This window comes from Panthera pardus, unplaced genomic scaffold (genome assembly GCF_024362965.1).
Source record: "Panthera pardus isolate Hobbes unplaced genomic scaffold, ASM2436296v1 HiC_scaffold_22, whole genome shotgun sequence".
Classification (NCBI taxonomy): domain Eukaryota; kingdom Metazoa; phylum Chordata; class Mammalia; order Carnivora; family Felidae; genus Panthera; species Panthera pardus.
In genome coordinates this window covers 22,992,018-23,018,688 of record NW_026526788.1, presented here as the reverse complement: position 1 = coordinate 23,018,688, position 26,671 = coordinate 22,992,018, and the positions used below count along the sequence as shown (strand labels likewise).

The 26,671-nt window shown below is 34.3% G+C and overlaps 1 protein-coding gene across 2 annotated transcripts in view; it reads right to left on the bottom strand.

The window, feature by feature from the left end:
* Positions 1-26,671, bottom strand: part of CABCOCO1 (ciliary associated calcium binding coiled-coil 1) — a 120,475-nt gene that overhangs the window by 71,569 nt on the left and 22,235 nt on the right. For both annotated transcript variants that reach the window (XM_019444283.2, XM_019444282.2), the window contains 2 exons: positions 19,057-19,201; positions 13,849-13,921 (listed from right to left, as the gene is read on the bottom strand). In XM_019444283.2, coding sequence (XP_019299828.1) covers positions 13,849-13,921; positions 19,057-19,201 — 218 coding nt within the window. The remainder of the gene's footprint in view (positions 1-13,848; positions 13,922-19,056; positions 19,202-26,671) is intronic.

Here is a 26,671-nt window from a genome sequence, read left to right as displayed (position 1 = left end):
ATTTCAAAATTTGATATATCTTGCCAAACTGCTCTCTGAAAAGTTTACCAATTTACACTCTTCCCATTGTATATGAGAGTGTCAGTTCACCACCCTCTGACAACACAATGTGTTATCATTGTGATTTTTGAGAATCTGATAATTTTAGTTCAATTTGCATTTCTTTGAGTACTAGTGTGAATGTCTTCATATAAATTTATTGGCTTTTTACATATTTCTCTTCTAAAAACGCTTTGTGAGTTTTTCCATTAGCATGGTCACCTTTTTCTCATCGATTTATAAGAAATTACATAGAATATTAATACTAGTTTTGCCTTTCTGTCATTTGTACTGCAAATTTTTTTTTAGAATTTGTTTGATTTTTGTTTGTAGTGTTCCCCTTCCCTAAAATAGAAGTTATAAATTTTGATATTGTCGATATATTAGTGGCTGTGGTGTCTTAGAGTCTCAATTTGTAATGACCATTCCCATTATACAATAAACATTCCCAAGGTGGTGCATATAAAGCAGATTCTTCATAATTAAAAATGACTAATGTAAGCATATTTCTTCTATATCAGGTTTTAATTTCCTAGTAATGGGTTTAACGACTGAGATTTAAAAAGGTTGATTCAGATTTTTTACTTCACACACCAAAATAACATTTTCCAAATAATGTTTTGGATTTAGTTAATGAAATAAGATTTTTCTTCTTTCACATTAACTGATTCGGTAAACAATTATCAAACACTGGAGAAAAACAATAGAAAAAAAATAATGCCAGTTACCCTGATCTCACAGAACTATGTAATTAGTTCCCAAGATGTAGCTCTATATTTAGAAGGCATTTAATACTGATGAAATAAAACGTAAAAAGTAATGTCAGAGAAAGTATTCTTCCTTCCCTCCCTTCCTTTCCATCCAGTCTACCCTCCCCCCTCCCTTTCTCTTTTCTTCTTTTCTTCCTTTCTTTTTCTATCTTTGATTCCTTGAGAGAAGTGTCCCTCAGGCAGAGCTGTAAGGGAATAATAGGTTTGGATTGGCAGAAAAGAGGTTGGGGAGCATTTCAGGCAGTAGGAAGAGCTTACTTCAAGGCAGCAATAAGTAGGAAACCTGCAATTATGAAAAGGCCTATCAAAGAACTGGTCACAGAGGAGCTGCGATTAATGCCAGTGGGCAAACTGATGAAGAGACTTGAGTGACAGGTTCAAGAGTTTAGGTGCCATGTGATCTGTCATGGAAACCATCTTTAAATTATGCTCTGCCATTTATCAATTATTTTACTGGAGACAGATCCCTGAATTTCTCTTAAAAGATTTATATTTAGGGAGGGATGATTATTTTTCTGTGCTTTGGAGAAAAAGGACTAGAGTGAAGTTTGATAAATTGTATACCCAAGCATCAACCATTTTCTTTAAATGATAGATTCTAAAGTCAGTCACACATGCCAGGTAGAGCAGATAGAGTTATTTTAACACAACGATTTCTGATTGATTTTCTTTAGCAACACCCAATGTGAGTAGGTCAAACTACAAATTATGTCCTGTATGATTTTCCCTTCCAGCAGTTTGCTAATAGGATCATCCAACAAGAAAAAAAAAAAAAGCCTTTCTCAAGATTAAAAATATCATCTGGATAAATTTAGATTATTTTGATAGGTACATCTCAAGGGTAAACTGAATAGAAAAAAGATATCTTTATAGCTATGCTTCAGCTGCCTTTCTCCTTTTCAAAATATGATCAGACATGCAATGTTGTTTTTGCTGCCTTTTTTTCCCTTAAAGGGGTGAGTGTTTACATAAGTCTCATATTTTGTTTATTCAGGACACCGTAACTTTAGAGTTTAAAAAAATAAAATTTATGTTCCTATCTGGTTATTGCCACCACTCCCCACACAAAGCTAACAGTTTTTAAGTATAGTGTCATTAACACCCATAATCTGTGTGGGTTTTGAAATAAGGAAGAAAAAAGTGTTTTCTTTATTTTGTTTTTCTTTAGGAATAAGTGCTCAGAACATGAAATTATATACAACTGACATTCACTGATTTTAGGGAGGTCTGATTTTTCTACAGTTGCTGACGTTAAGTTGTATTATTTTGGGTTATGAAACGCTGCCGAAACATGGCTCCAGGCAAGGTAACCACTTAGGTATATTTATCATTCTCTTTAAATATCTTTCTAAGTATACCATATTTATAATACTATGATTCTGCTGGAGTACCCCTTGTGCAAACAGGGCCTCCACCAGCAGCTGCACTGGCGGCACAATGCACAACCCCACTGATCACACAGACTACAGTGTGAATGATGCCTCCTGCAGTAGTGCAAAGGGGGCTTGTGTGAAGATGTCTGCATGATAAAGCAAAATCCTGAAACATATTAAGTATGTTGGCTTAAATGGAAAAAAAATCAAACTATATCTCTCTATTATATTTTGTAAATTAGGGAACTATCAAAGCAGTCTTATGAGGTTTTTATATTCAAACACAAATATGTTCGTGTGGGGGATATATATATATATATATATATATATATATAACCTTTGAAAGTACAAATGATCCAAGATTTGATGTGTTGTCACTTTGGTAAAATTAAAATGAATAAATATTTTTAAAATGTACTATGCATACATAATTCATGATATCAATTTTATTTTCTTAGGAAAAATTTGGGATGCTATAGCACAACGCCAGATTTTTACTCTATAAATGACTTTTCAGCTAAACCTAGTTTATACTTAAAATGTGGCAGCAACACACTTGCAAAGTATTTAATTTTATGGATTGAGAGTTCACCTATTTTTTCTATTCAGTCTTTTAGTTTGTCAACACCCAGATGATCTCTCTCGGTCAATTTATTAGTATGGGAACATGTTTATATATGCCTGCACTTAATTTACAAAATGTGCCTCGATACTTCTTGGGAATGTTCTAGGGAGCTCTACCTCCTTATTAGCATTTGGTGTTGTCAGTGCTCCAGCTGGCCATTCTAATAGGTGTGTAGTGCTATCCTATTGTTTTAATTTGCATTTCCCTGATGAAATATGATGTGGAACATCTTTTCATATGCTTATTTGCCATCTGTATATCTTCTTGGGAGTGGTGTGTGTTAAGGTCTTTGGACCATTTTATAATCAGACTGTTGTCTTACTGTTGAGTTCTAAGAGTTCTTTGTATATTCTGGATCAAGTGTATTTCTTGCAAATATTTACTCCCAGTCTGTGGCTTATCTTTACATTCTCATGATATTGACTTTCCCAGAACAGAAATTTTTTATTTTAATGAAGTCCAGCTAATCAACTGTTTCTTTCATGAACTGTGCCTTAATGTTGTATCTTAAAGTCATTGCCATACCCAAGATCACCTAGGTTTTTCCCTGTCATGATCTAGGAGTTTTATAGTTTTGTGTTTTACATTTAGATCTATGGTCCACTTCAAGCTAATTTTTTTATGCAGTGTAAGTTTTGTGTCTAGATTAGTTTCTTGTTCCAGCACCATTTGTTAAAAACGCTACTTTGTTCCATTGTGTTACTTTTCTCCTTTGTCAAAGATCAATTGAGTATATTTAAAAGGGTCTATTTCTGGATTCTCTATTCTGTTCTATTAATCTATTTGCCCATTCTTTACCATTGCCACACTGTCTTGATTACTTTAGCTTTATAGTAAGTCTTGAAGTTGGATAGTGTCAGTTCTCCGACTTTCTTCTTCTTCAACATTGTATTGGCTATTCTGAGCCTTTTGCATCTGCATATAAACTTTAAAATGAGTTGTTTGATATTCATAAAATAACTTTTTGAGACTTTTATTGTGATTGCATTTAACCTATACATCAAATTGGGAAGGACGGACATCATAACAGTAATGAGTCTTCTTATCCATGATCATAGACCATCCTTCTCCATTTATTTAGTTCTTTATTTCATTTATCAGAGTTTTGCAGTTCCACTCATATAGACCTTGTACTTATTTTTTCTAAATTTATACCTAAGTATTTTATTTTTTTGGACCTAATGTAAATGGTAAAGTGGCAAAAAGAACTACTGAAGATAGGCCTTTAGTAATGTAGTGGTGAGGTATGAGGTTAGAGAACATGTTCTATAGTTCTATGATTACATCTCAGTCTTTTAGGAAGCCTGTGCCTCTGGACTGCAAATTTCACAAGAGTTTTTGCTTTTTTTCTCCCTCTTTAGATGGGACAGGATGGCTAGAGTGGGTTGAAGTTGGGTGTTTGCATTTGCCTGGGTTGGTCAGACTATGATAACACCTCAGCAGGTTAGACTCTGGTTAACCCCATTCCCTTAAGTACAGGACTTGTTAAGAATAAATAAGTGATCTGGCATATTTTGATATGGTTCTTTTTCCTCTCACCCTGCCAGAAGCACAATGGGAAGGATTAATATTTACTATGGACTTCTGATCAGGCTCTGTGAGGTAAATCTCACAATAGAGTGGGGCCCCTCAGGACTGGGTCCATTTGGAGTTTTTAACTCTCAGAGTTATTGGCACTGAGCCTCCACTGAGTAGTTCATCAATTATAGTTCAGGTTTTCCTAACTTGGCACTGGGTCCTGTGGCAGTTTCCACTCATAAGTCTGTTACAGTAAGCCACAATGGTCTGTATTTGCCTATCTCTCTAATCTTGGGGGTAACCATTTGCTCTGTGTCTTTCCCTCTCATATGGATCCAAGAGTTGTTGACTTTTAGTCTGTTCAGTTTTTTACTTGTCATTAGGATAGAGTGGACAATTCAAACTCCTTACATGCAGATGTGGAAACCAGTACTCCCACCTATGGTTTTTAGAAATTTTACTATGGAATGTTTAGATGTGGACATTTGTATTTGGAGTTCACAGTGAATCAAATCTAAAGTGGTTTAAAGTTTGTTATTTGCAGAAAATGAACTCTTTGAATGTTGTGTCTATCTCCTCATTCTGGAATTGACTTGTTTATCTCTATGTCAGACCTTTTTCACTCTATCAATATTCTTCTACACCTTTTACTGTGTTTATCATGATAGCTTTTGCATACCCATGCTTCATCTTAGTATTTTATTTTGACTTATCTTCCAATTTACCAACTTCCTCTTCATTCATGACTAACCTGTTGTTAAACACATCTATCTATTTGGTTATTAATTTCAATTATTATATTTTCTAATTCCAGAATTTCCATTTAGTTTTCTTAAAAAATTTTTTTTAAACTTGTATTTATTATTGAGAGACAGAGAGAGACAGAGAGAGACAGAGCATGAACATGAGGGGCAGACAGGGAGACACAGAATCCGAAGCAGGCTCCAGGCTCTGAGCTGTCAGCACAGAGCCCGATGAGGGGGGGGGCGGTGGGGGACGTTGGGCTCGAACTCACAAACCTGATAATGACTTGAGCGGAAGTCGGATGCTTAACTGCCTGAGCCACCCGGGTGCCCCCATTTAGTATTCTTAATATTTTCTAATATTCTGCTGAAATTAACTGTCTTGTATTTTATTTTCCAGAATATTTATTATTTCTTAAGCGTAATTATTTTACAGTATATGGCTAATAACTCCATTATCTGAAACACTTATGGGTCTGTTTCTATTTCTGTGTGCCTCATACTTTTACTGAGTGATAGACACTGGTTACAAAAACAGTTGGTATTATTTGAAGTGTAGCATGAATTTGTTTTACTTACAGAGGAGGTTAATAGCACTATACATGGATAATCTTAAATTTACCAAAAACTGAGATAACTTGAAGCTGAAGTTCAGTTTATGTGAAGGCTGATTTTTTAAAGTATGGTCCTTTGGAGTCCCAACATGCAACTTGTGGGATTTGCTATATTTCCCTTCTCCTCCAGTTTTTGTTCTTTTTTTTTTTTTTTTTTTAATTTTTTTTTTATTTTTATTTTTGGGACAGAGAGAGACAGAGCATGAACGGGGGAGGGGCAGAGAGAGAGGGAGACACAGAATCGGAAGCAGGCTCCAGGCTCCGAGCCATCAGCCCAGAGCCTGACGCGGGGCTCGAACTCACAGACCGCGAGATCGTGACCTGGCTGAAGTCGGACGCTTAACCGACTGCGCCACCCAGGCGCCCCTCCAGTTTTTGTTCTAACACCAAACCATTTCAGGCTCACTTGTTGAGCCCCAATTGTTTTGAGTTTTGCTAGCTCCAATACCTTCAAACATTTTAAGTCTTAAAAAAAACTTGTCCAGCTTTTCTAGTTGTTCTCAGTGGAAGTATTGAGGCAAATTATAATTTGTCATTATACGATATGTCTACTGTTATAGGAAATAGATTTCTTAATAGGTTAGACTCATTTTCCAGTTTGGGGTGAGGTAGAAATCTAGCTTTTTAAATGAAACACATAGCCAATTATCCTGACTGGTTTTAAATGCCACCTTTCTAAATACTTGTATATGTTGTATACTAGAAATACACATATGCATGGGTTTAATGATCAATTTCACATTGAAGGAAAACTAAACTATCATATATAAACTATATAATCAACCAAATGCTAATGGTGATGATGATGATAATGAAGGAGGAGGTGAAGGATGGGGAGGAGGAGAAGAAAAAGTAGGAAGAAAGGACAAGAAGGAGGAGGAGGAAAAGGAGAAGGCATTGCCATATCATATTCTAAAACAGTCTATAAAGTTATGGTAGTTAAAATAATATGGTATTAAGACAGGGACTGGCAAACAGAACAATGAGAACACTGGTCAAAGATGAGACAACTTGAGGATTAATAAGAATAGTAATTAAAATGGATCAAAATGCAAAAAAAAATGTGTGCTCTTAAGTCAAAGTCTATATTAGTTTCCTATTCCTGCTATAGCAAATTACCACAAACTTGATGGCTTAAAACAATGCAGATTTATTTTACAGTTATGGATATGAGAAGTTCTCAACTTAGCATATTGACAGGGCTGTATTCATTCTAGAGGCTCTAGAGGAGAATGTTTCCTTGCCTTATCCATCCCCTAGAGGCCACCTTAATTCCTTGGTTCCTGGTCTTTTCTTCCATTTTTAAGGCCATCAGTAGCACCTTTAAACTTCTCTCCTTTGTCTCTGACTCTGACTTCCCTTTTTCCCTTTCTCTCTTGTAAGAAAGTTTATGATTACACTGAGCCCACTTAGATAATCCAGGATAATCTCCCCCTCTCAAATCCTTTAATTTAGTCAATCTGCAATGTCCCTTTTGCCATGTAAGGTTATAAATTCAGAGGTCCTGAATTTATTGAATTAGCATGCAAGCATCTGGAGGTGGTGGGGGCATCAGTCAGTCTACCACAAGTACTTTTGGAGGATATTAAAAATCCAACTTATTATTCTGAAAACTATTAAAGAAAGGAGAAGAATCTAGCACTCATCCTGTCTTTTCTATATGAACTGTATCTCAGTTGAATCAAATAATTGAAGAGTGGAAGTTTCTATTCATAGAAATATCCAGCCCATAAATGAAAAAAAGCATGATGACATAGAATATCACCATTTTTTAACCCTTAATGAAATAATAGATCTAGGTAATAATGGTCAGTGGTTGCTAACGTCACAAAAAAGAGAAAACCAGACATTATTTGCTTCCTAATATAAATATACAAAACCACCTATAAATTCTTCTTGCTAAACATCTGAACTGAAGTCTAGCCAGTCTTCTGACATTTAACTACCCATTTGCTAGAAACATGGAAGGTAGAGAAATGTTAAGAATACCACAGGAATGCAATTGTGAAAGTAGCTGTGGAAAATTCTATAGGATAGAAGATGTGGATACTTCAACAAACAAATTACAAAGAAATTAAAAAATGCAAATAGTGAACCTATAAACTTAAAATGATTTAAGAATCTAATTGCAACATAGGTATTTTATTTGGGTGCTATTTCAAACAAACAAACATAGAAACAAACAAAGTGATACATAAATAAAACACAAATACACACCAGTTATAAGATAATCAGGGGCTTTTGAACATTGGCTGCACAACTGATGATATTGAAGAGTTACTTTAAATTCATTATATTTTAGAGTCACATATTAAAATACTTAACTATTATGGTCATAAGCTCACGTATGAGAGTTAATATCTAATTCCTTCTATTTTACATATGATTGAAATGTTCCACAACAACAACAAAAAAATTTAAAGAATTACTTGGTAAAGAGCCACCATAATCATAGCACTATGACTGTGATTACTCTGAGTTTATAGGTTAATTTGAAATGACATGATATCTTCATAAAACTGAGTCTTCTAAACTGGAAACATGTTTTATGTTCCATTTACTCAGAATGAAAAAAAAAACTATCTTTACTAAAACTACTCAATTTTTTTTTGTATAATTTTTTAACATTTTTGTTAGGTTCATTTATAAAAATGTTATGGCTTTTATTTTTATCAATGTGATCCTTTTCTATTGGGTTATTACTAATATAATAAGAAAATATTTTCTTAATGATGGTTTTATATCATACCATCTGCAAACAATGAAAGCTTTGTGTCTTGTTGTCAATACTTATCTTTTCTTCTATTTCTGACTTCTTTTTTGTTTTACTACATTGGCTAGGAACTAAAAAGCAATGTTGGTAATAATAATTAGCCTTGTCTTGTTCCTGACGGGTATTTTAACGTTTTCATTAAGATATTTGTGGAGAGTTTTTTGTGTTGGTATATTCTGAGTTAAGAGTGTAATTATTTTTTTAAGAGTGTAATTCTATATTACTGATTAATTGAAGTCTAGTTAAAGTGAAAAATGAGTGTCTAATTTTATCAAATACTTTACCATATCTATGGAGATGGTCACTTGGTTTTTCTTCCCTTAATCTGATAACGTACAGAATTACATTAACAGATATCTCAGTGTTAAATAATCCTTAAATATGTGGAATATATCCTATTTGAAGACCCAATCCTCTGCTATATTTCACTTCCTAATATTTTATTTAAGATTGTTGCATCTATTTTCATACCTGAGATTGCCCATAACTTTTATTCTTTTTTTACTTTTGGTTATAATTCATTACCAATTCATGGAATAAGTCGAAACATTCTCAGAATTATACTAACTTCAAAGAATGAGTTGGAAGTTCTCCATCTCCTTCTATCCTCTATCACAATTTACATAAAAGGGAATTATCTACTTTAGAAATTTTGGTGAAACTAGCCTGTAAAATCGTCTAGGTCTGAAGCCACTTTTACATTTGGATTTTTCAATATGTTACATAATTATCATTCTACTAAGATCATCAGTATTCTTTTAAGTAAATATTGGTATAGTTCCGAGTATTGTTTTTTTGTAGATTTTCAAACCTATCAACATGAAATTGTACCGGATATCTTAATAAGAGTTTTTAAATCTTATTTTAAATTTCCAAGATCTCTATTAGTTAATTTTTCAAGAATACAGCAACCTTTAAAACTCTCTTAAGACTATTAATCGGACTTCAAGTCTTCTACCACTTGCTCTATCAACTCTGTTCCTTAGCTATTCTTTGATTTGTTCATAGAGTTTCATGTCTATCTATGATTTTGCTTTCCTCAACTGCTTGGTGATTTGGGGCTGCCATTTAAAATCTTTACATTAGATAATCCTTGTTCACTTGCCTGGCAATGTTTGTGTGCCATAGCTTGCCACTAGAGACTGTAGGAGAGGGGCAAATAATAATGGTAGCTAGATGCACCAGGAGATTATTTTTAGGGTATATTCATGATCTCTCCTGGAAACCTCAGAACTGCTCTCCTCTTCAGTGTCAATGTCCACAGTAGTTTCTTCAGTTTTGGGGAAAATGCTATGGAGTCCCTGTGCTCTGCACAGGCAGCAGAAGTGAAGGAGCTGAATGGCGCAGTTGCTCTGAAAGCAGTTCCCTACATGCTTTTGGCTTTTTTCCCTCTAAAGCTTTTCCTATTTCTGTATCAATTGAGCATGCCTAAGGAAACTTCACTAACTCTGTAGCATCTTCTTTGTGCATACAGGGCTGTGGTTTCATCTAACCAGAAATCTATAATTTTACATGTCATAAAATCTTTTATCCATAGCATTGTGGATTTTGAAATTTTTGGCCTCGCATGGGATTTTGGATGGAAGAGTTGTACATGTCGGCTTAATTCACTCTTTTGATAAAATCACTCATCCCTCTTAAAAAGACTCTCTTTGTTTCTTTTGGGGATTTCTTTATCCTCTGTCACCCACTCAATAAGTTCTACTTTAGTCTTCGGGTAGCATTACTCCACTCCTCTGGCCACAGTAGTTAATCAAGGGTGGACACGTGGCATAAGCATAGCCAATAATGTTAACACTGTGAGGAATATTTCCCCTTTTTCCTAGATGTGCTAAACCAGAGCTGCTTCTATCAGGTCCCCTACCAGTTGGGAGGAAGACTGTCTGCAGTAGAGGGGAATGAGACCAAAGCAAAAAGAATCAGAGAAAAGAGATGAAAAACATCTAAGAGAGATGAAAGATTGAGATATATGCGTGTATACACATACACTCTTAACTACATTGTTTGACTACAGTTAACCTCTGTCCCACTCACCCCTGTATTTACCAGTTAGTGATCACGTAATACACCTTTCCTTTTTTTAATTGGTTGAACTATTTTGAGTGGAATTTCTTTCACTGCACCAAAAAACTTACAGTACACTGACTATCTCATTCACAACCTTCAGATTTCCTCTTAGATTTCACTTGTTCCTAGAAACCCCTATAAACTTAAATCTACAAGTTAGGTGTTCCTCTTTGTCTTCTATTTGTTCCCAGAGGATCATAATATTTGGGGCCCTATACTATAATGAATTATTTAATCACCTCTCTCCTCTCATTAGACAGTCAACCCCTTGAGGACAAGAATTGTTGCTTATCACTGTGTATCTCTGGAAGTTAGCACAAAACCCACAATGTCATAGGAACTGGGTCACATGTTGAATGAATAAATAAATAACTTATAGTTGTATCATTTAGTAGATGCCTTGTGCTAAATACCTGAGTAGAACCATGACTTTGGGTATCTGCTATGAGTTTTTGATCATCACCATTGCTAATACCTGAAAGTGTTCTTTTTGTGTGCAATTATTAAATGTTACTTGTGGTTTTCAGGTAACAAAAGAAAGAACATAGCAGTTTCCAGATTTCTCTCTGGATGGGGCCTTAGACCAAGGAAGGATATAGATCATATCCCCTAAGGAGAGTCTGTTTCCCTTACAATTCTTATGTCAGAGGATCTGTGAGCTAATTGCATTGTCAAAACAAGTCTTGGTGAGCTGGCTTAAGCGACTGAAAGGCAGCCCTCATCTCTTTAAAGTGAGTGAAACTCATACACTTCATCCTCTCAGGTGGCTACAGCCACAGGTATTTGCTGCCTCCATTCTGTCATTATCCTGGTTCGTTCTGGTTGCTTACTACCTTTTCAACGTATATGATCTGTGAACCACTGAATGAACTACAAAACATGTCGTTTATAGAACTCTATCTATCAGAAATATTCCTACATTATGCAGCATCTCAGGTCAAGAATAATAATTTACTGAAAATGTGCCTCTATGATCTAAGCACAACATGAACTTTTTTGAAAAAGGTGAGTAGAGATTAGCCAGAAACAATTGCTAAATGCAAAAACCAATTCCTTTAAACTAAAACCCAAGAAAAGTATGAGTATGACTTATTTATGTCCTATTAATAACTAAAATTAATATTTAACAATTATTCATAGAGGGGATTTATATGTTTTGTTATAATTGCCTATCCACAATTAAGAGAGAAACTAAATTTTGTCAGTGTTCTTTAACTTGAACACCAGCCTGAGAGTTAAACTTGGAACATTTATGCAGTTGTTGTGTGGACCTTGTTTGCTCTCAGAGCACTGAGGTCAGCATGAATAATCACATTAACAGGGCAGGCCTCTGCATCCTCTATGAAAGGTTGTTAATTAAAAAACAGATATTAGCACCAAGGGTTATCAGACACTTCAACAATGTCATTAAATATTATAGTATAATACCTGCTTTGGTTAATCCTTTAAAATTCCAAGAATGGCCTAATTCCTGAAGACCCAAAATCCCTTCATTAAAGATTATTTTTTATAACTCTGGTCAGCTTGGAGAAAATGTAAATGACAAAGGAAAATAAAAGCATCAATCCCAGTCTACTTTCTCCATTTTATCTTTCCATAAGCATAAATGTCACCTAAATATATCCTTACAACAAAGAAGAAAGGCACGATTGTGTAACTAACAAAGAGAAAAGGAGTTCAAATTCCTTTATGAAATTTTTTCTTGATGATTCTAAGTATCTGCTTTATGCTACTGGCAAAGCCATTATCATTTTCCCAAAGTTTTGCTGAATAAATGATATAGCGTTGTATTCTAAACTGATAATTTTTGCACCTGTTGCACTATATGATGTAATTCTCTCATGGAAATGTTGTCAGTGAAACTTTGTCAAGTGACACTTAATTTAAGCTCGTATGAGGAGACCACAAAGAAGAAATTTTAGAGAAGTCAAAGGCACAAAGGGCTCCTTGTTTTCCTTCAATTAACTTAAAAGGCCAACATGAGAACAAGTACCCAAATGGAAGATGAGTAACAGTGACTGAGGTGTTTATGAAGTAGGCATTTTTTTTTAAATCCAGAACAACAGCACCCTGGCAGATATAATAGTTGGCACATTCCACCTGGTGCTTAGTATCAAGAAATTATAAAGATAACATAAATATCCCTTTATTCACCATTTATGTGATTTAAATTTTTTTTTAATACTTATTAGTTTTTAAGAGAAAGAGAGAGGGAGGCAGAGTGTGAGTGGGGGAGGGACAGGGAGAGAGGGACACACAGAATCCGAAGCAGGCTCCAGGCTCTGAGCTGTCAGCACTGAGCCCAAGGTGGGGCTCGAACCCATGGACCGCGAGATCATGACCTGAGCCCAAGTCCAACGCCCAACCGACTGAGCCACCCAGGAACCCCTATTCATTGTTTATTTGTGACCATGGCCACTCCTATGTCTGATACTTCTAGGCAACATAGACTCCTCAAGTAGTTGGGAACATAAGGAGCACTTTTTATGGCATCTTTAGCCTCCTTAAGATGTTTTCTTACCTCGGATTAATTTGTAGCAATTATGAACATGTAATTATACATAAAGCTGTTCCAAAATATCTTAAGGTAGACCATTTATTGTAGAAATGCTATTGTATTCAATGTCACTGAATCACTTATGTAGTATTAATTGAGGGGCCACTATGGTTCATTCTACACTATGCTTTGGTAGAAAGGCATCACCTCATCCTTGCCTTCAAGGAAATTACAGTTGAGTTGTGCTGACTATATCAATCCACAAAAAATAATTAGAAAACCATATAGCACAGTGCATATTTATGTGCTTATACGTGTAAAAAGAGTAGCCAATATTCAGCAGAAAGAGATCAACCAGAATAAAATAATAGAATGTGATTAAAGAGTTTGTCTAAACCTTTCCTTTGAGATGTGATGCAATTAAGGAAGGTTTGCTTCATTGAGGAAGTGGGATTTGAATTAGACCTTAAAAATGATTAGACTGAAAAAATGCGATATTAGAAGAGATTTAACTGAATTAATTTATCTCACTTTTCCCAATTTTCTTTGTATGAAGACATACATAACCCATTGAGCTTTTCTTTGTCAAATAATCCATAAATACATAAAGTATATGTGATTAACAATGCCTTTAATGCCAAAAGACAGCTTATTTTCTTAATCCAATGCTCGCTTTATGTAATTATTCTTTTTGCAAACTACTAGTTGGTTATATTAACACTCGAGTAATCTTGACAAGAAGTTGCTTTAAGCAGTTAAAGATCCAGATGCCGATCAGCATGCATTAAGTGATTCAGCTTAATTGGTTCCATCTAGATAAATTACTTACCTCAGTTCCTATCACAATTTCTTCCCTGGTAGAGTAGAATAGAAACTCATATAGCTTGTAGTGTTGAAATAAGCTGAAATACAAAATAAATGTGCAACTCTGATAAATTTATTTTAGGAAAGAAAGCAAATATGTAAGAGTATTTATGAAAGGGAAATAGTTCATATTGAGCAAGACATTAAATACTAACATGGAGTGAGCTACCTGTTTTATTCCAAATGAATTGTCCAGAAATGGTAAAAAACTAAAGATTTACTTTTTTGAGACGTTGACAGTATTACACAGTACCGAATATAAGATCAGTCAATTAATCTGTGATGAATGGATAGGTTTGGGATAAGGGAGCAATTAGATTGCATCTGGGCTTTTCTTGGCTGGCAATCAAATAATGCAGTGTCCCTAAATAACACCAAACTTCACATTATTTTTCATGTTTTGCTTCAAACTGGAGTCAGTTTCCTCTGGAATGAACGGACTGAAATCTATAATCTACATCTGTATTATTTACTTCTCACATTCTCAAACTGATTCAAGATTAAATTAATCTCTGATAACACCTGAAAATGATGCAGCATGTACTGAAATCCATTTAGGAGTTGTCTGATTTTCCTGTAGAATATTTGTTCACACATCAAAGAGAGGAATTAATATAAGAAAGGTAATTTCTTCAGTTTTTACCCTAAAGAGCAGGTGGTCAGTGTATAAAAACCATGAAGAGCTAAAGAACAGGAGCCTCTTAAAACAAGTATTTCTGGTAAGTTTAAAGATCTCAGCAATGTGTTATTGAGAGTTAAAAATTTACTGAAGGGCTGATTTCTAATATCCTGTTTGTGATAATATTTGAATTTTTCTAATTCTTTTCCTGCTGGTTGGGAAAATTAATAGACTCATAATACAGCAAAATGCCCAAGAACAAAAAAATTGTCTTACTGGTTTCTCTTTCACTCTGGTGCCTTTTGCTATTCAAGAAAATTGATTTTAATATAACTTAGAAATTAACATTTGCAAAATGTAGCTACAGAGCATGTATAATAATGGCTTCTCCTGAATGCTGTAATGGATCAAAGTTTCAATTCATTTGAAATCAATGAAGAAATCCTCAGGCAGCTGGGTCTCTCTGAGTTATATCAGCAGTTGATTTCACTACTAACACAATCCATTAAAAAGTGATGGGTATGCAGACTCAGTCATGGTATTATTATTCTTTTTTTTTTTTTGAGGCAGGGTGGGGGGGACCTCGTACATTCAAATTATTCCTCAACACTCAGAAAACTAACTTAGCTTTTGACATTACTTTGATTTGTTGGCTAGAAAATACATCAAGATTAGTGAAGTTTGATGATTCAATGAAGCAAAATAAATTCAAATTCTCCTTTCCTTACATTGCTTACCTAGAGAAAGCTTTAAGGTTAAAAATATTACACTGGCAATAACTGATTGAGTAGAAAAAATAAAGACTGTAGAGTATTTGGAAACAACTTGGCTTCTTCTCTGTGAATTAGTGTAAAATTTTTCTTCCATCTTATGTTACATAAAGAAGTTAATTCATAAATCTTCCTTCCTGCAATTTTATAATCTTTCAGCCTCACTCTCCTCATTGCATATAGGAATTAGATTGTCTCATGCCAAAGGGGAAATTCACTTCTCACAATGAAAATAAAATTCATGACTTGGATGCAGTAGTCAAAGAAGCGAGCTGGGGCAAGACCAGGACTAGGGTAAGATAGATGAGAGGAGGAAGGCACCTAACGAGGCACTTTTCAGGGGTGGGTCAAGTTGCCTCCATTGCTTCGCTCTGGTCCGCATCTTGGTTGGGGTGTGTAACTTTACCAGGGAACTATTAGGTAACTTCCTCTGGGAGTGAAGTGACACCTCTGTTATGGGAATACATTTCCTCCCTCTTCCTTTGGAAGGAAGACTTCCAGCTGACTCAAGCCCCTAGACTATTTTGTCAAATACCTTGTCATAGTTCTAAATCAAAGGGAGAATCCTCAGAAATAAAATGGGTCAAGACATCTGAGGTCACTGCCAGGAAGTATATCCTGTTGTGCACAGAGGGGCAGTGTTGATTTTCTTATATTGAGTAAATGCCTATGCACATTACCTTCACCTAATTTCCAAGGACTAGGTAGAATACACAATGACAGAAGTGTAGTGGGACCAGGTATATCTAAGTGATGTCTTATATTAAAAAGCTGCAGTAGCATTTATATGTATATGCATATGTATATGTATATGTATATCATATGTATATGATGGAATATACAATTTATATTCTATTAACAGTATCAAACAAAATTCCAATTTTATTGCTAGTTAAGTTTCATGTGGTGTGGGTCATGTTCTAAAAACTACTCTCCCTGAATTGACGAGGGCTTACATTGGTTGAGTAAATTTGATATCAGATTAAATTGAAACATGCTTATACTACATAAAACTTATAATATGAGTTAGCTTCATATTTATAAAACTTCTTTGTAGTCATTAAAATGAAAAATATTATATGGTTTAATTGCCATTAAATTTATATATGTGGACCTATGAGGCATTCTAAATAGGTATTGTAGAAAAGCACATTTCTTTTTATACAACTTCAGTACCAATTCTAGATATCCTACTAACTGATATTTTATTTTCTGTAAAAGGTGCATTTAAAATGTATAAGTTCCTTGGGCAGAAGACATGAATAGACACTTTTCCAAAGAAGACACCCAGATGGCTAATAGATACAAAAAAGATGCTCAACATCACTTGCCATCAGGGAAATACAAATCAAAACCATGATGAGATACCACCTCACACCTGTCAGAATGGCTAAAATTAACAACACAAGAAACAACAGGTGTTGGCGAGGATGCAGAGAAAGGGGAACCCTCTTGTACTGTTGGTGGAAATGCAAATTGGCATAGCTACTCTGGAGAACAGTATGGAGGTTCCTCAAAAAACTAAAAATAGAACTACTCTACAATCCAGGAGTTGCACCACTAGGCATTTACTCAAAGGATACAAAAATAAAGATTTGAAGAGGTAGTGTACCCCAGTGTTTATAGCAGCTTTAACAACAAGAACCAAACTATTGAGAGAGCCCAAATGTCCATCAACTGCTGATTGGATAAAGAAGATGTGGTATATATGTACAATGGAATATTACCCAGCCATCAAAAAGAATGAAGTCTTGCCATTTGCAGTGATATGGATGGACCTAAGTGTATTATGCTAAGCAAAATAAGTCAGTCAGAGAAGACAGATACCATACGATTTCACTCATATGTGGAATTTAAGAAACAAAACAGATGAACATATGGATAGAGGGGAATAAAAGGAGAGAGGAAAACAAACCACAAGAAACTCTTAAACACTGAGAACAAACTGAGGGTTGATGGAGGAAAGTGGGTGGAAGATGAGCTAAATGGGTGATGGGTATTAAGGAGGGCACTTACTGGAATGAGCACTGGGTGTTGTATGTAAGTGATGAATTACTGGAATCTACTCCTGAAACCAATATTGCACTGTATGTTAACCAAAATTTGAATAAAAAATTTAAAAGTGTATAATTTATTTGAAATCACAATATGAAGATTTAATGTCATCAAAAATAGTTCTGATTTGCTTCACGTGACCAATCTCTCAAACATTTTATGGTTGTTGTTGTTGTTTTTAGAAATGAGAATAGAAATTTTTGGTAAGTAAAGTTATTCTGGTTAGCATTTAATGATGACTAACACTGACATCCCTTCCTAACTTAATTTTCTGAAATGAAATGTCAAGTAATAGACTCATGAGCATCCTTCGATTAAAGAGAAAAGAGGTGCAATCTTGCACCATCTAGAAGATGTCAGTAGGGCACCTGCATAGAGTTGTGCTGCTATGGTTAGCTATCAGTCCTGGTGCCCATCATAAGCCCCCTGGGCTTAGAGCTCAGATGTAAAAATGTGTTCTTCAAAGAGAAACCTGGCAGTTTCAAATAGATAAAGAAGAGAAAGAAGGTTGCCATACAAATGTGCAGAAAATTCCCCTCACCTAGGGATTACCAAACTCTGATGGGCAAAAAGACCTTGGGGAGCAAGGTTTCCAGTTCTGGATTTCCATTCCCTTCCTGCCTCCAACACAGGGACCTTGCTTTACTCTAATTGATATGAAGGGTACTGCAGCTCTCAGCGAGAGACACACATTAGGAGGTATATATTTTACATTAAGAAATCAAATTATATCCAATGTTATTATATAAAAACATTTTATATCATATTCTATTATTAATTCATGCCAGAAACCAGCATATAAACCTTATCATATTAAACACATTAATATTTAAAAAGCTTCCAGACTATAGCCAGGATCCTTGCCAAGGAAATCATGAGCATGTCTAGGACATCATGCAGCACCCTTTATTTTGGAATTTTAAAATTTAAAATTGGAAAACACTGCAGTGCATAGTGTTGGAGGAAAAAAGATATTCTGCAGAAGCCTTTAGTTAGGCAAAAGACAGATTTTTTACCAACTCTTGTTTAAATATTTGCAAACTCTCAAAATGTCCTTTGGGAAAGATGCATGCCTCTAATGCAGACCTTGTGACAGATTATATAAAAGGCCAATTTCTTCTTAGTTTACCACTGAAGAATCACTGTAATAAAAATATTTCCCCTCAATTCACCATAATTTCCTAAGCACAGAGAAAAACTTAATGAGTGTAATTGGTTAATACTACAAAGTATTTCAGGGCACATAATAAATTTGAGGAAGCATGGATATATACCTCTCTAATTTTTAGCACAAAGAATTTCAAATAAATGTTTAAATGGAAATTAGTGTTGTTCTAAAATGTAAAATTTTGATGTCAAGGCTCACTACCTAAAATATAAAGTCCATTATAATCAAGTTGGATTAATGTGAAAGAATAAATTTATTAATAAAATGTTATTAATTAGAGATTAAGAGACAAAATAAATTTTTGTATCATTTATTATAATTCTACATGAACTTATACTTTTTAAACACAAACCTTTTTTTAAGAATGCAAGATTAGCCAAAAATTCAATGTTCTGAATTTTATTTATTGGATTAAAGATTTTAATATTATCTCATTATTGGCTGGGCTTATTATAGCATAAATACTGTGAATGTCTAAAAACTGAATTGGTTTCTATTTAGTACACATTTTATAAAATAAAATGAAATGAAAAATAAATGCTACTGAAAGAAAATCCATACCTGATTTTTAAGTAATCGATGATAGCATTGGCTTGTTTTATATTAAAAAAACTCCATTCTTCATTTTTCTGTGAATGGGGTGGTCCTATTTCAGCCATAACTTCTCCAAGCCATTTTATGCTGTCTTCTAAGGACATATGCAGTGCTGAAATAAAACGCAGAGAATCTTAAGCATTATTTTGATAGATGTTTTGGGAACAAAATAATTCAAGATGTCCTTAACGTCCAAATATTTACTTTTCCAATATTGGTAAGGCCAATGCTAATAGCAATGTTGTTTTTTAATGATATGTTAATAATTACATTTTTGTAAAAGAAGAGTAAGTGACACATCCAACAACAATAAATTACTGTCATGCTACACAATTGTCTAAAGATTTTGTTTCCATTTTAAGATGCACAAATAATTTAAAACCTACCTAAAGATAACTTTAAAATGGAAAATATGCTTTTTAAATGATCTTAGAATAAAGGAAAATATGGAAGTGACACAATGGTGGTTTGGATTAGCTGCTAAGGAAGACCTACGTGGTAGGTTCAGTTACTGTAGACAGGAGAGCTGAACTCAGAGCTGAAAATGTAGACTAACAGAGTCAACCAACACTTGGCTTTGGCTGATTGTTACCACGTGGCAATTTGGGACTGAAGATTTTCATTAGATGCCAGAAATATGTATTTTTACGGAAAACATCAAGATATTTTTTTCTTCTCCAAGATACAGACTTATAACTTATGTTAGCTGTTTCTCAAATGCATGCCTGGTGGTGGTGGTGAGAGCCAGATGACAGCACAGAGCGAGGCTGACACCACTTTGCCACCATCACCAAAAATAAACAAGTCAATGGTTATGGTCTATTCTCCTGCAACTAAAAACAAATAAGAAAGGAATAGTATCTTTTATGGCATGTGTCAAGTTGAAAAAGAAGTAGATAAATGTCAAAAGCCTTAGACTCAACATTTACAGTGTCTATAACACAAATATGAACTTCCATCTTCTTTTCCTGTTTAACTATGCTCATTTTTATTTGTGGCAGGCAAAATATTATTTCCATCACACACACACACACACACACACACACACACACACACACTGACAAATGATGAGTGTATGGACATGAGACTGAAGAGACTGAGGTGGAGAGTTGAAAATCTCTGGCAAAGATGAGATTGGAGCAGCTGCTTGGGTTGGGGGAGGTGTTAGCTGGGGGCCTGGATGAAGGCTCTGGGGAGCACTGTGCTGCTCAATGTGAGCCCCACCCTCCCGGACCCAACCTCTATCTCTCTTAGGAAACCAGCAGTAAACTTTCTACTTCTTGCTAATGGAGTGCATCTTTCAGGGAGGTCAGAGTGGGTAATGCAGAGGATTTATGAGAACATAAGCTGATTGTTGGACCCAGCCACTTCTGGTAACACAGCTACTCTTTCACTCTGGGATGTAAGTGTTATGCCCTCAAATTACTGATCAAATAACAGTAAAATGATTAAAAATCTTAGGAAGACATGATGAACACTAACTTGCAATTTGTTTAGTCTAGATTCTTTTCTACCTGTGGGAATGAGAATGAAGCAAAAAACTGTGTAACAATTAAAATCTGGTTTGATGAATGACAATTGGTCCATTTCTCATAGCGCCCCTCCAGATTTTCTTTTATATATGTTAGACACACAAGTTATTGCTGGATAACTGGGCTTTACTGTATCATTCTAAGAGAAGCTCAGTTATTATTGTACATTTCTTTTCCTATGATAAACTTGAAACTGTTTGGGGATAACTTCAGAAATGAAAAATTTGTTGGATAAAAGCAATTCAAAAATGAATGGATTAAAAATCTGAATCATTTAATTACTAAAATGGTATTAATTAGAGATGCTGGAGAAAAAAGTAATTCTTAGATGATTATAATTCTAGATGTAATTATGTGTATCAAGCACAAAAATACATTTATATGACTATTTTCTTATGTTGAAATATAATTGACACTTTAAAACTGTTTTCTATGTCTAATGTCTTTCTATAGATAATGGCTTTAAAAATTAGGAAAGTTATCATTTCACTTATCTAACTGAAATATTTGCTTTTAAAAATCATATTTAGTGATATGATTAAAATATGAAAGATTAAACCATTTAAATAGTAAGGGCTATTAGAAATCAAATTTATTCTTTGAAAATTTAGGATAATGAACGAACATGCTAGAATAATTACTTGGAAGACGTAAGATGGTACCTTATAACTGCCACTTACTAGCTAGGTGATCTAAGTTTCATTTCCTAAATCTGTAAACGAACATAAGACTAACTTTCAAAATGATGGTGCTGTTGTGAGGCTCAAATAAGGCATGCATGTTAAACTCTTGGTAAACTGAAATATGTACACTACTATATTACATGTATATAGAGCTTTCTAGAGTCAGCTCAAAGCTGGCACATTTGATGTAGCAGTAGGAAGGATGGATTCTCAGTCACTGGGGTTGATGCTTGTGACCTTAAGGAGTTATTTAATCTTTCTAAATCTCATTTATTTTTCTCATTTTTAAAATGGGGAGAATAATAGAACTATTTCAAGGCTGTGTGTGAATTAATTAGACAGTATTTGGAAAGCAAATGCACTGACTGGCACAAGATAATCCTACACAAATGTTACCTATTATTATCATTCCTATTTAGGGGGAAATAATTAAGCTTCATGGAACAAAAAAAGTATTCTGTGGCTATTTGCTAATATTCATGTTGTATAGAGGAGAATCAATCTAGGCCCATCAACCTGGACAGGGGTCAAATATCCAGTCTAATACTCAACAGCTTGTCCTTGGTCAGACCCTGGAAAAACTAGAGCCCAAAATGTATATTGTTAAGACAATGCTATGTTGCATTATCTTTTGGTTTTGATCCAATGTGATTCCAGGTGAGTTGTCTGCAGAATGCCTTGTGGATAATGCAGCACAAACTTGAGACAAGGAACAGATCAGAAACTGAGTCAGTAGAAAACGCAGTTCCTACGCTAGAATTTTATTAACAGTCAACCATGCTGCAGCCAACAGCCCAGACATGTTCTACGGTGCTTTTTCTGTTAAGATGTTGCTGGATGCAAATGTTCACTGTGTGCTCAGGACTCTACCTCCTCTGAGTCCAAGTATAAACAGACTACCTCTTTCTCTGACACACTTACCTATGATTATATTCTTTCATGATGATAACTATAACCTTCTTAGGTTTAAAGGTTTGAGGGAATTTTTTTTTTTCCTCCCCAAAGGGAAAACTAGATCCCGTGCTTTTTTCTGGTTAGATTTTACATATGTACTTTCATGCTCTCCTAGTTTATGAGTAGTTGCATGGGTCCTGCTCAAGTTTTTAAAACTCATTTTTGAACTAATATCAACAATATAAAATTTCACATAAAAGAAATATTTTTGAGTCATTTGTAAGTTACAGAAAAAAATAAAATGGAAATATTTTGTCAAATTTGGAATGTGAAGATTCATGAAAATGTTTTACTTTCCTTTATTCTGTTTCTAGATTGTGAACATTAAGCTAAGAGGTTGCAAACCATAGGACTGTTCACGTCATATATTCTTTTTTTACCATAAGTCTGTCTGACTTATTTCAATTTTTGCATAGGTGATATATTCACATGGTTCAAAAAACATAGGTGAATGTCTATTGTGAAAAGGCTTCCTCACCTTTGTTGCCCACACGTCCACTTCCCACATCCTTCCCTACAGAAAAAAATCCCCCAGTGCTATTGAGAAATAATTGACATATATCACTGTGTAAGTTTAGGGCACACAGCAAGATGGTTTGATTTATTGTCCAGTGGTTACTGCAATAGATTTAGGTAACATCCATCTTCTCATATAGACACAATAGAGAGAAAAGAAGACAAAGGAAAAAAATTCTTGTGATGAGAACTCTTAGGATTTACTCTCTTAACAACTTTCTTGTATATCACACCCGGTAACTGTCATCAGCGTGTTGTTCATTACATCCCTAGTACTTATTTATCTTGTACGTGGAAGTCTGTAGCTTGACCACCTTCCACATTCTGGTATCCACAATTTCTATGGGTTTGGTGTTTTATTTCTTTGTTTTTGTTTTAAAGTCCACATGTAAGTGCAATTGTACAGTATTAGTCTTTCTCTGTCTGATTTATTTCATTCAGCATAACGCCTTCAAGTTTCATCCATGTTGTCACAAAGGGTGAGATTTGTTTCTTTAGGGTGAATAACAATGTTCCATGGTTATGTATATATACTACAACTTCTTTATCCATTCGCCCATAGATGGACACTTAGGTTGTTTCCACATCTTGGCAATTGTAAGTAATACTGCTATGAACATGGGGGTGCAGATATCTTCTTGAGTTAATGCTTTTGTTTCACTTGGATATATTCCCGGAAGTGGGGTTGCCAGATCATATGGTTGTTCTATTTTTAATGTTTTGAGCAAACTTCATACTGCTGATTATTTATATAAATCATTAATTTCTATCAGTATAGATTGGTGGATGTTAATTTTGTACTTTGGATTATAATTCAATACTATCATGCTATTTTGCTCATATTGTTCCAACTTTGGACATTGGAAACTTTTCAGTTGGCTTCTCTATTTCATTGACACACCAACCATTTTGATTTTTGAGCATTTACTCTTGGCCACTACAATATGCCCCAGGCTCATCTTTTATGTTCTGTGCTCCAGGTCTACAGTAAGCCTTCTCTCCTTTTCTTGGAGAATTAAATTATAAACCAAGACCTGGTTCCTGGGTATGCTCATTACTACTGGGATGCTGTTGCTTCTAGGCCTTCTCTGCAGACAGAGCTAAGAAGTATATGTACATACACTTAACTCTACAAATATATGTGTATCTACATTAAGTTAAGTGACTTATCTCCAGGTGATATTTCTCATTTTTTGCTTTTACAAACATGACTGAAACTAACGACTTTACTTATGTGTATGTAAGTAAATACGTAGGATAAATTCACAAAAGTGGAATTGCTAGGTCAAAGGGGACAATACATTAGTGAATTTGATAGACAGCTGCTAACCTAAACTCCTCAGGAGGGTTTTAAATACATATTTCCATTAGCAATATAGGATAGTACCTATTTTCTTTTAGCTTTGACAGCTGAAAATGCTACCAAAATTTTAAAGTTTTGTCAATCTGACATATGATATTTCTGTGTAGTTTTAATTAGCATTTTCCTTATTATCTTTAATGCTAAACTTTTCATTTAAGAATCACTTGTACTTATTTAGTCATATCCTTGGCTTACTCTTCTATTGAATTATTGGTCTTTTTCTCCTTGCTTTTTCATGCTTTTTTTTTTTATATTATAGAACTTAATTGTTTGCTGGTGTCTGAGATACAATAATCTCCCCAGTTTCTTATTCTTTTTTTGATTTTTCTCTTGGTATTTTTTCTTTGTAGACTTTTGGTTTTTATATATCAACTTTAATTATCTTTGTCTTTACGGCTTTGGAATTTTGAGGCATAGTTTTAAAGGTCTTCCCCATCCAAGGTTATAAGGAATTTATCCATGTTTTCCTCCAACATTTTTACAGTTCCATTTATTTTACATTTACATTAAGTAAAAAAAGTGATTCACTTGTAATATACCCTGGTTTATGGAAATACAGAGGGTTGGATCCAATTCTATTTTTTCTAGATGGACACAGTATTATTTACTAAATAGTACATCTTTTCACCATGGATATTTCAGATGTCATTTTATCAAATACTGAATTTCAATGCTTGGGTCTATTTCTAAACTTTCCATTGTGTTCTATTGGTCTGTCTGTTTAGTCATTAACCACTGTGTTCAAATATTTGAGATTTTATAACACTACACTACTATTCTAATCCCAAGATAGGCTATATTTATTATACTTTTTATTTTTTTAAGTTTATTTATTTTGAGAGAAAGAGATAGTGCATGTGCACAAGAAGAGGAGGGGCAGAGAAGAGAAAGAGGCAGAAAGAGAGGGAGGAGAGAGAATCCCAAGCAGGCTCCACACTGCCAGTGCAGAGCCCGATGCTGGGCTTGAACTCATGAGATGTGAGATCATGACCTGTGCCAAAATCAAGAGTCGGACACTTAACCAACTGAGCCACCCAGGAACCCCTCAACTTTTTAAAGACAATTTGTATTTGCTTATTTTCTATGTTTTTGTTAGAATTACCTTGCCTAGTAAGCCACCTCTAGGCAAAAACGTCAACAAAAAACTTGGTAATTTTATTGTGATACTATTATTATACATTAACTTAGTGAGATTTAGCATTTTTTTTTGATGTGGAGTATTTCCATGAATATTGTAAAGTTCTTCCAAATGTTGAAAACTTCCTTGTGACCTTTAAAAGTTCTCTGAAGTTTTTTTTCATATAGAACTTGTATATTTCTTTTTAAAGTTTATTCTTAAAAAGTTTGTCTTTTTTGTTAGAGCATATATATTTTTTCTTCCATTAAATCTTTGTTTTTATACATAAGTATATATTTTTAAAATTATTATTAGATTTCTTTAACTTTTACTTAATGTTCTTTTTCTGTTTGAAGTGCCCATCTAGGATACCACATTACATTTTGGAGTCATGTCTCCTGAGATTTCCCTAGAGTGATAATTTCTCAATCTTTTCTTTTTTTCAATAGCCTTATTAGTTTGAGGAGTACTGGTCAGAATAGTTTGTACAATGCTCCTCAGTTTGGGTTTGTCTAGTGTTTTCCTCATGGTTGACAGGACTTATGGGTTTTGACAGCTTTGCCTATTTTTAATAGGATTGTTTTCTTATTGTTGTTTTGAGAGTTCTTTACATGTTATAGAAACAAGTCTTTTGTCAAATACCTGCTTTGCAGATTTTTTTCTCTCTGTAGCTTTTCCTTCAAGAGTGACTTTAATAAAAGAAAAGATTTAAAACTTGGTGAAATCTAATTTATCAGTTTTTTCCTGTATGGGTCATGTTTTGGGGGTCATGGGTAAGAACTCTGTAAAACACCAGGCCATGAATATTTTCTCCTAGTTTTCTTCTAAACAATCCAATTAGAGCTAAGTGTATCAAGTAAAGGGTTTAGGCTGATGCGTATTTTTTTTTTTTTTTAGCATAGGTGTTCCAATATTTGTTGAAAAGATTGCCCTGTTCAGTTGAATTGCTTTTGCATATTTATCAAAAAAAATCAGATGACCTTTTTTGTGTCAGTGTATTTCGGCATTCTGTCTTCTGTTCCTTCTGTGTGTCATCTTCACTAATTCAACATTGACTTTATTTTTTTAACTTTACAATAAGTCTTAAAAATTGGGTAGTATGATTTATGCAGCTTTATGCTTATTTTTCAAAGGTGCTTTAGCTATTCTGAGTCCTTAGCCATTCCATGTAAATTTAAAAATCAGCTTGGTATATCTAGAAAAAAATCCTGCTGGGATTTGGATTGATACTGCATTAAATGTACAGATCAATTTGGGAAGAAGTGACATCGTTACCATGTAGAAACTTCTAATCCAACAACACTGTATGTTTTCCATTTATTTGGGTTTTCTTTTATTTCTTTGATCATCATTTTGTAGTTTATAGCATACAGATCTTGTACATTTTTTGTTAGATTTATACTTAAGTATTTCTTTT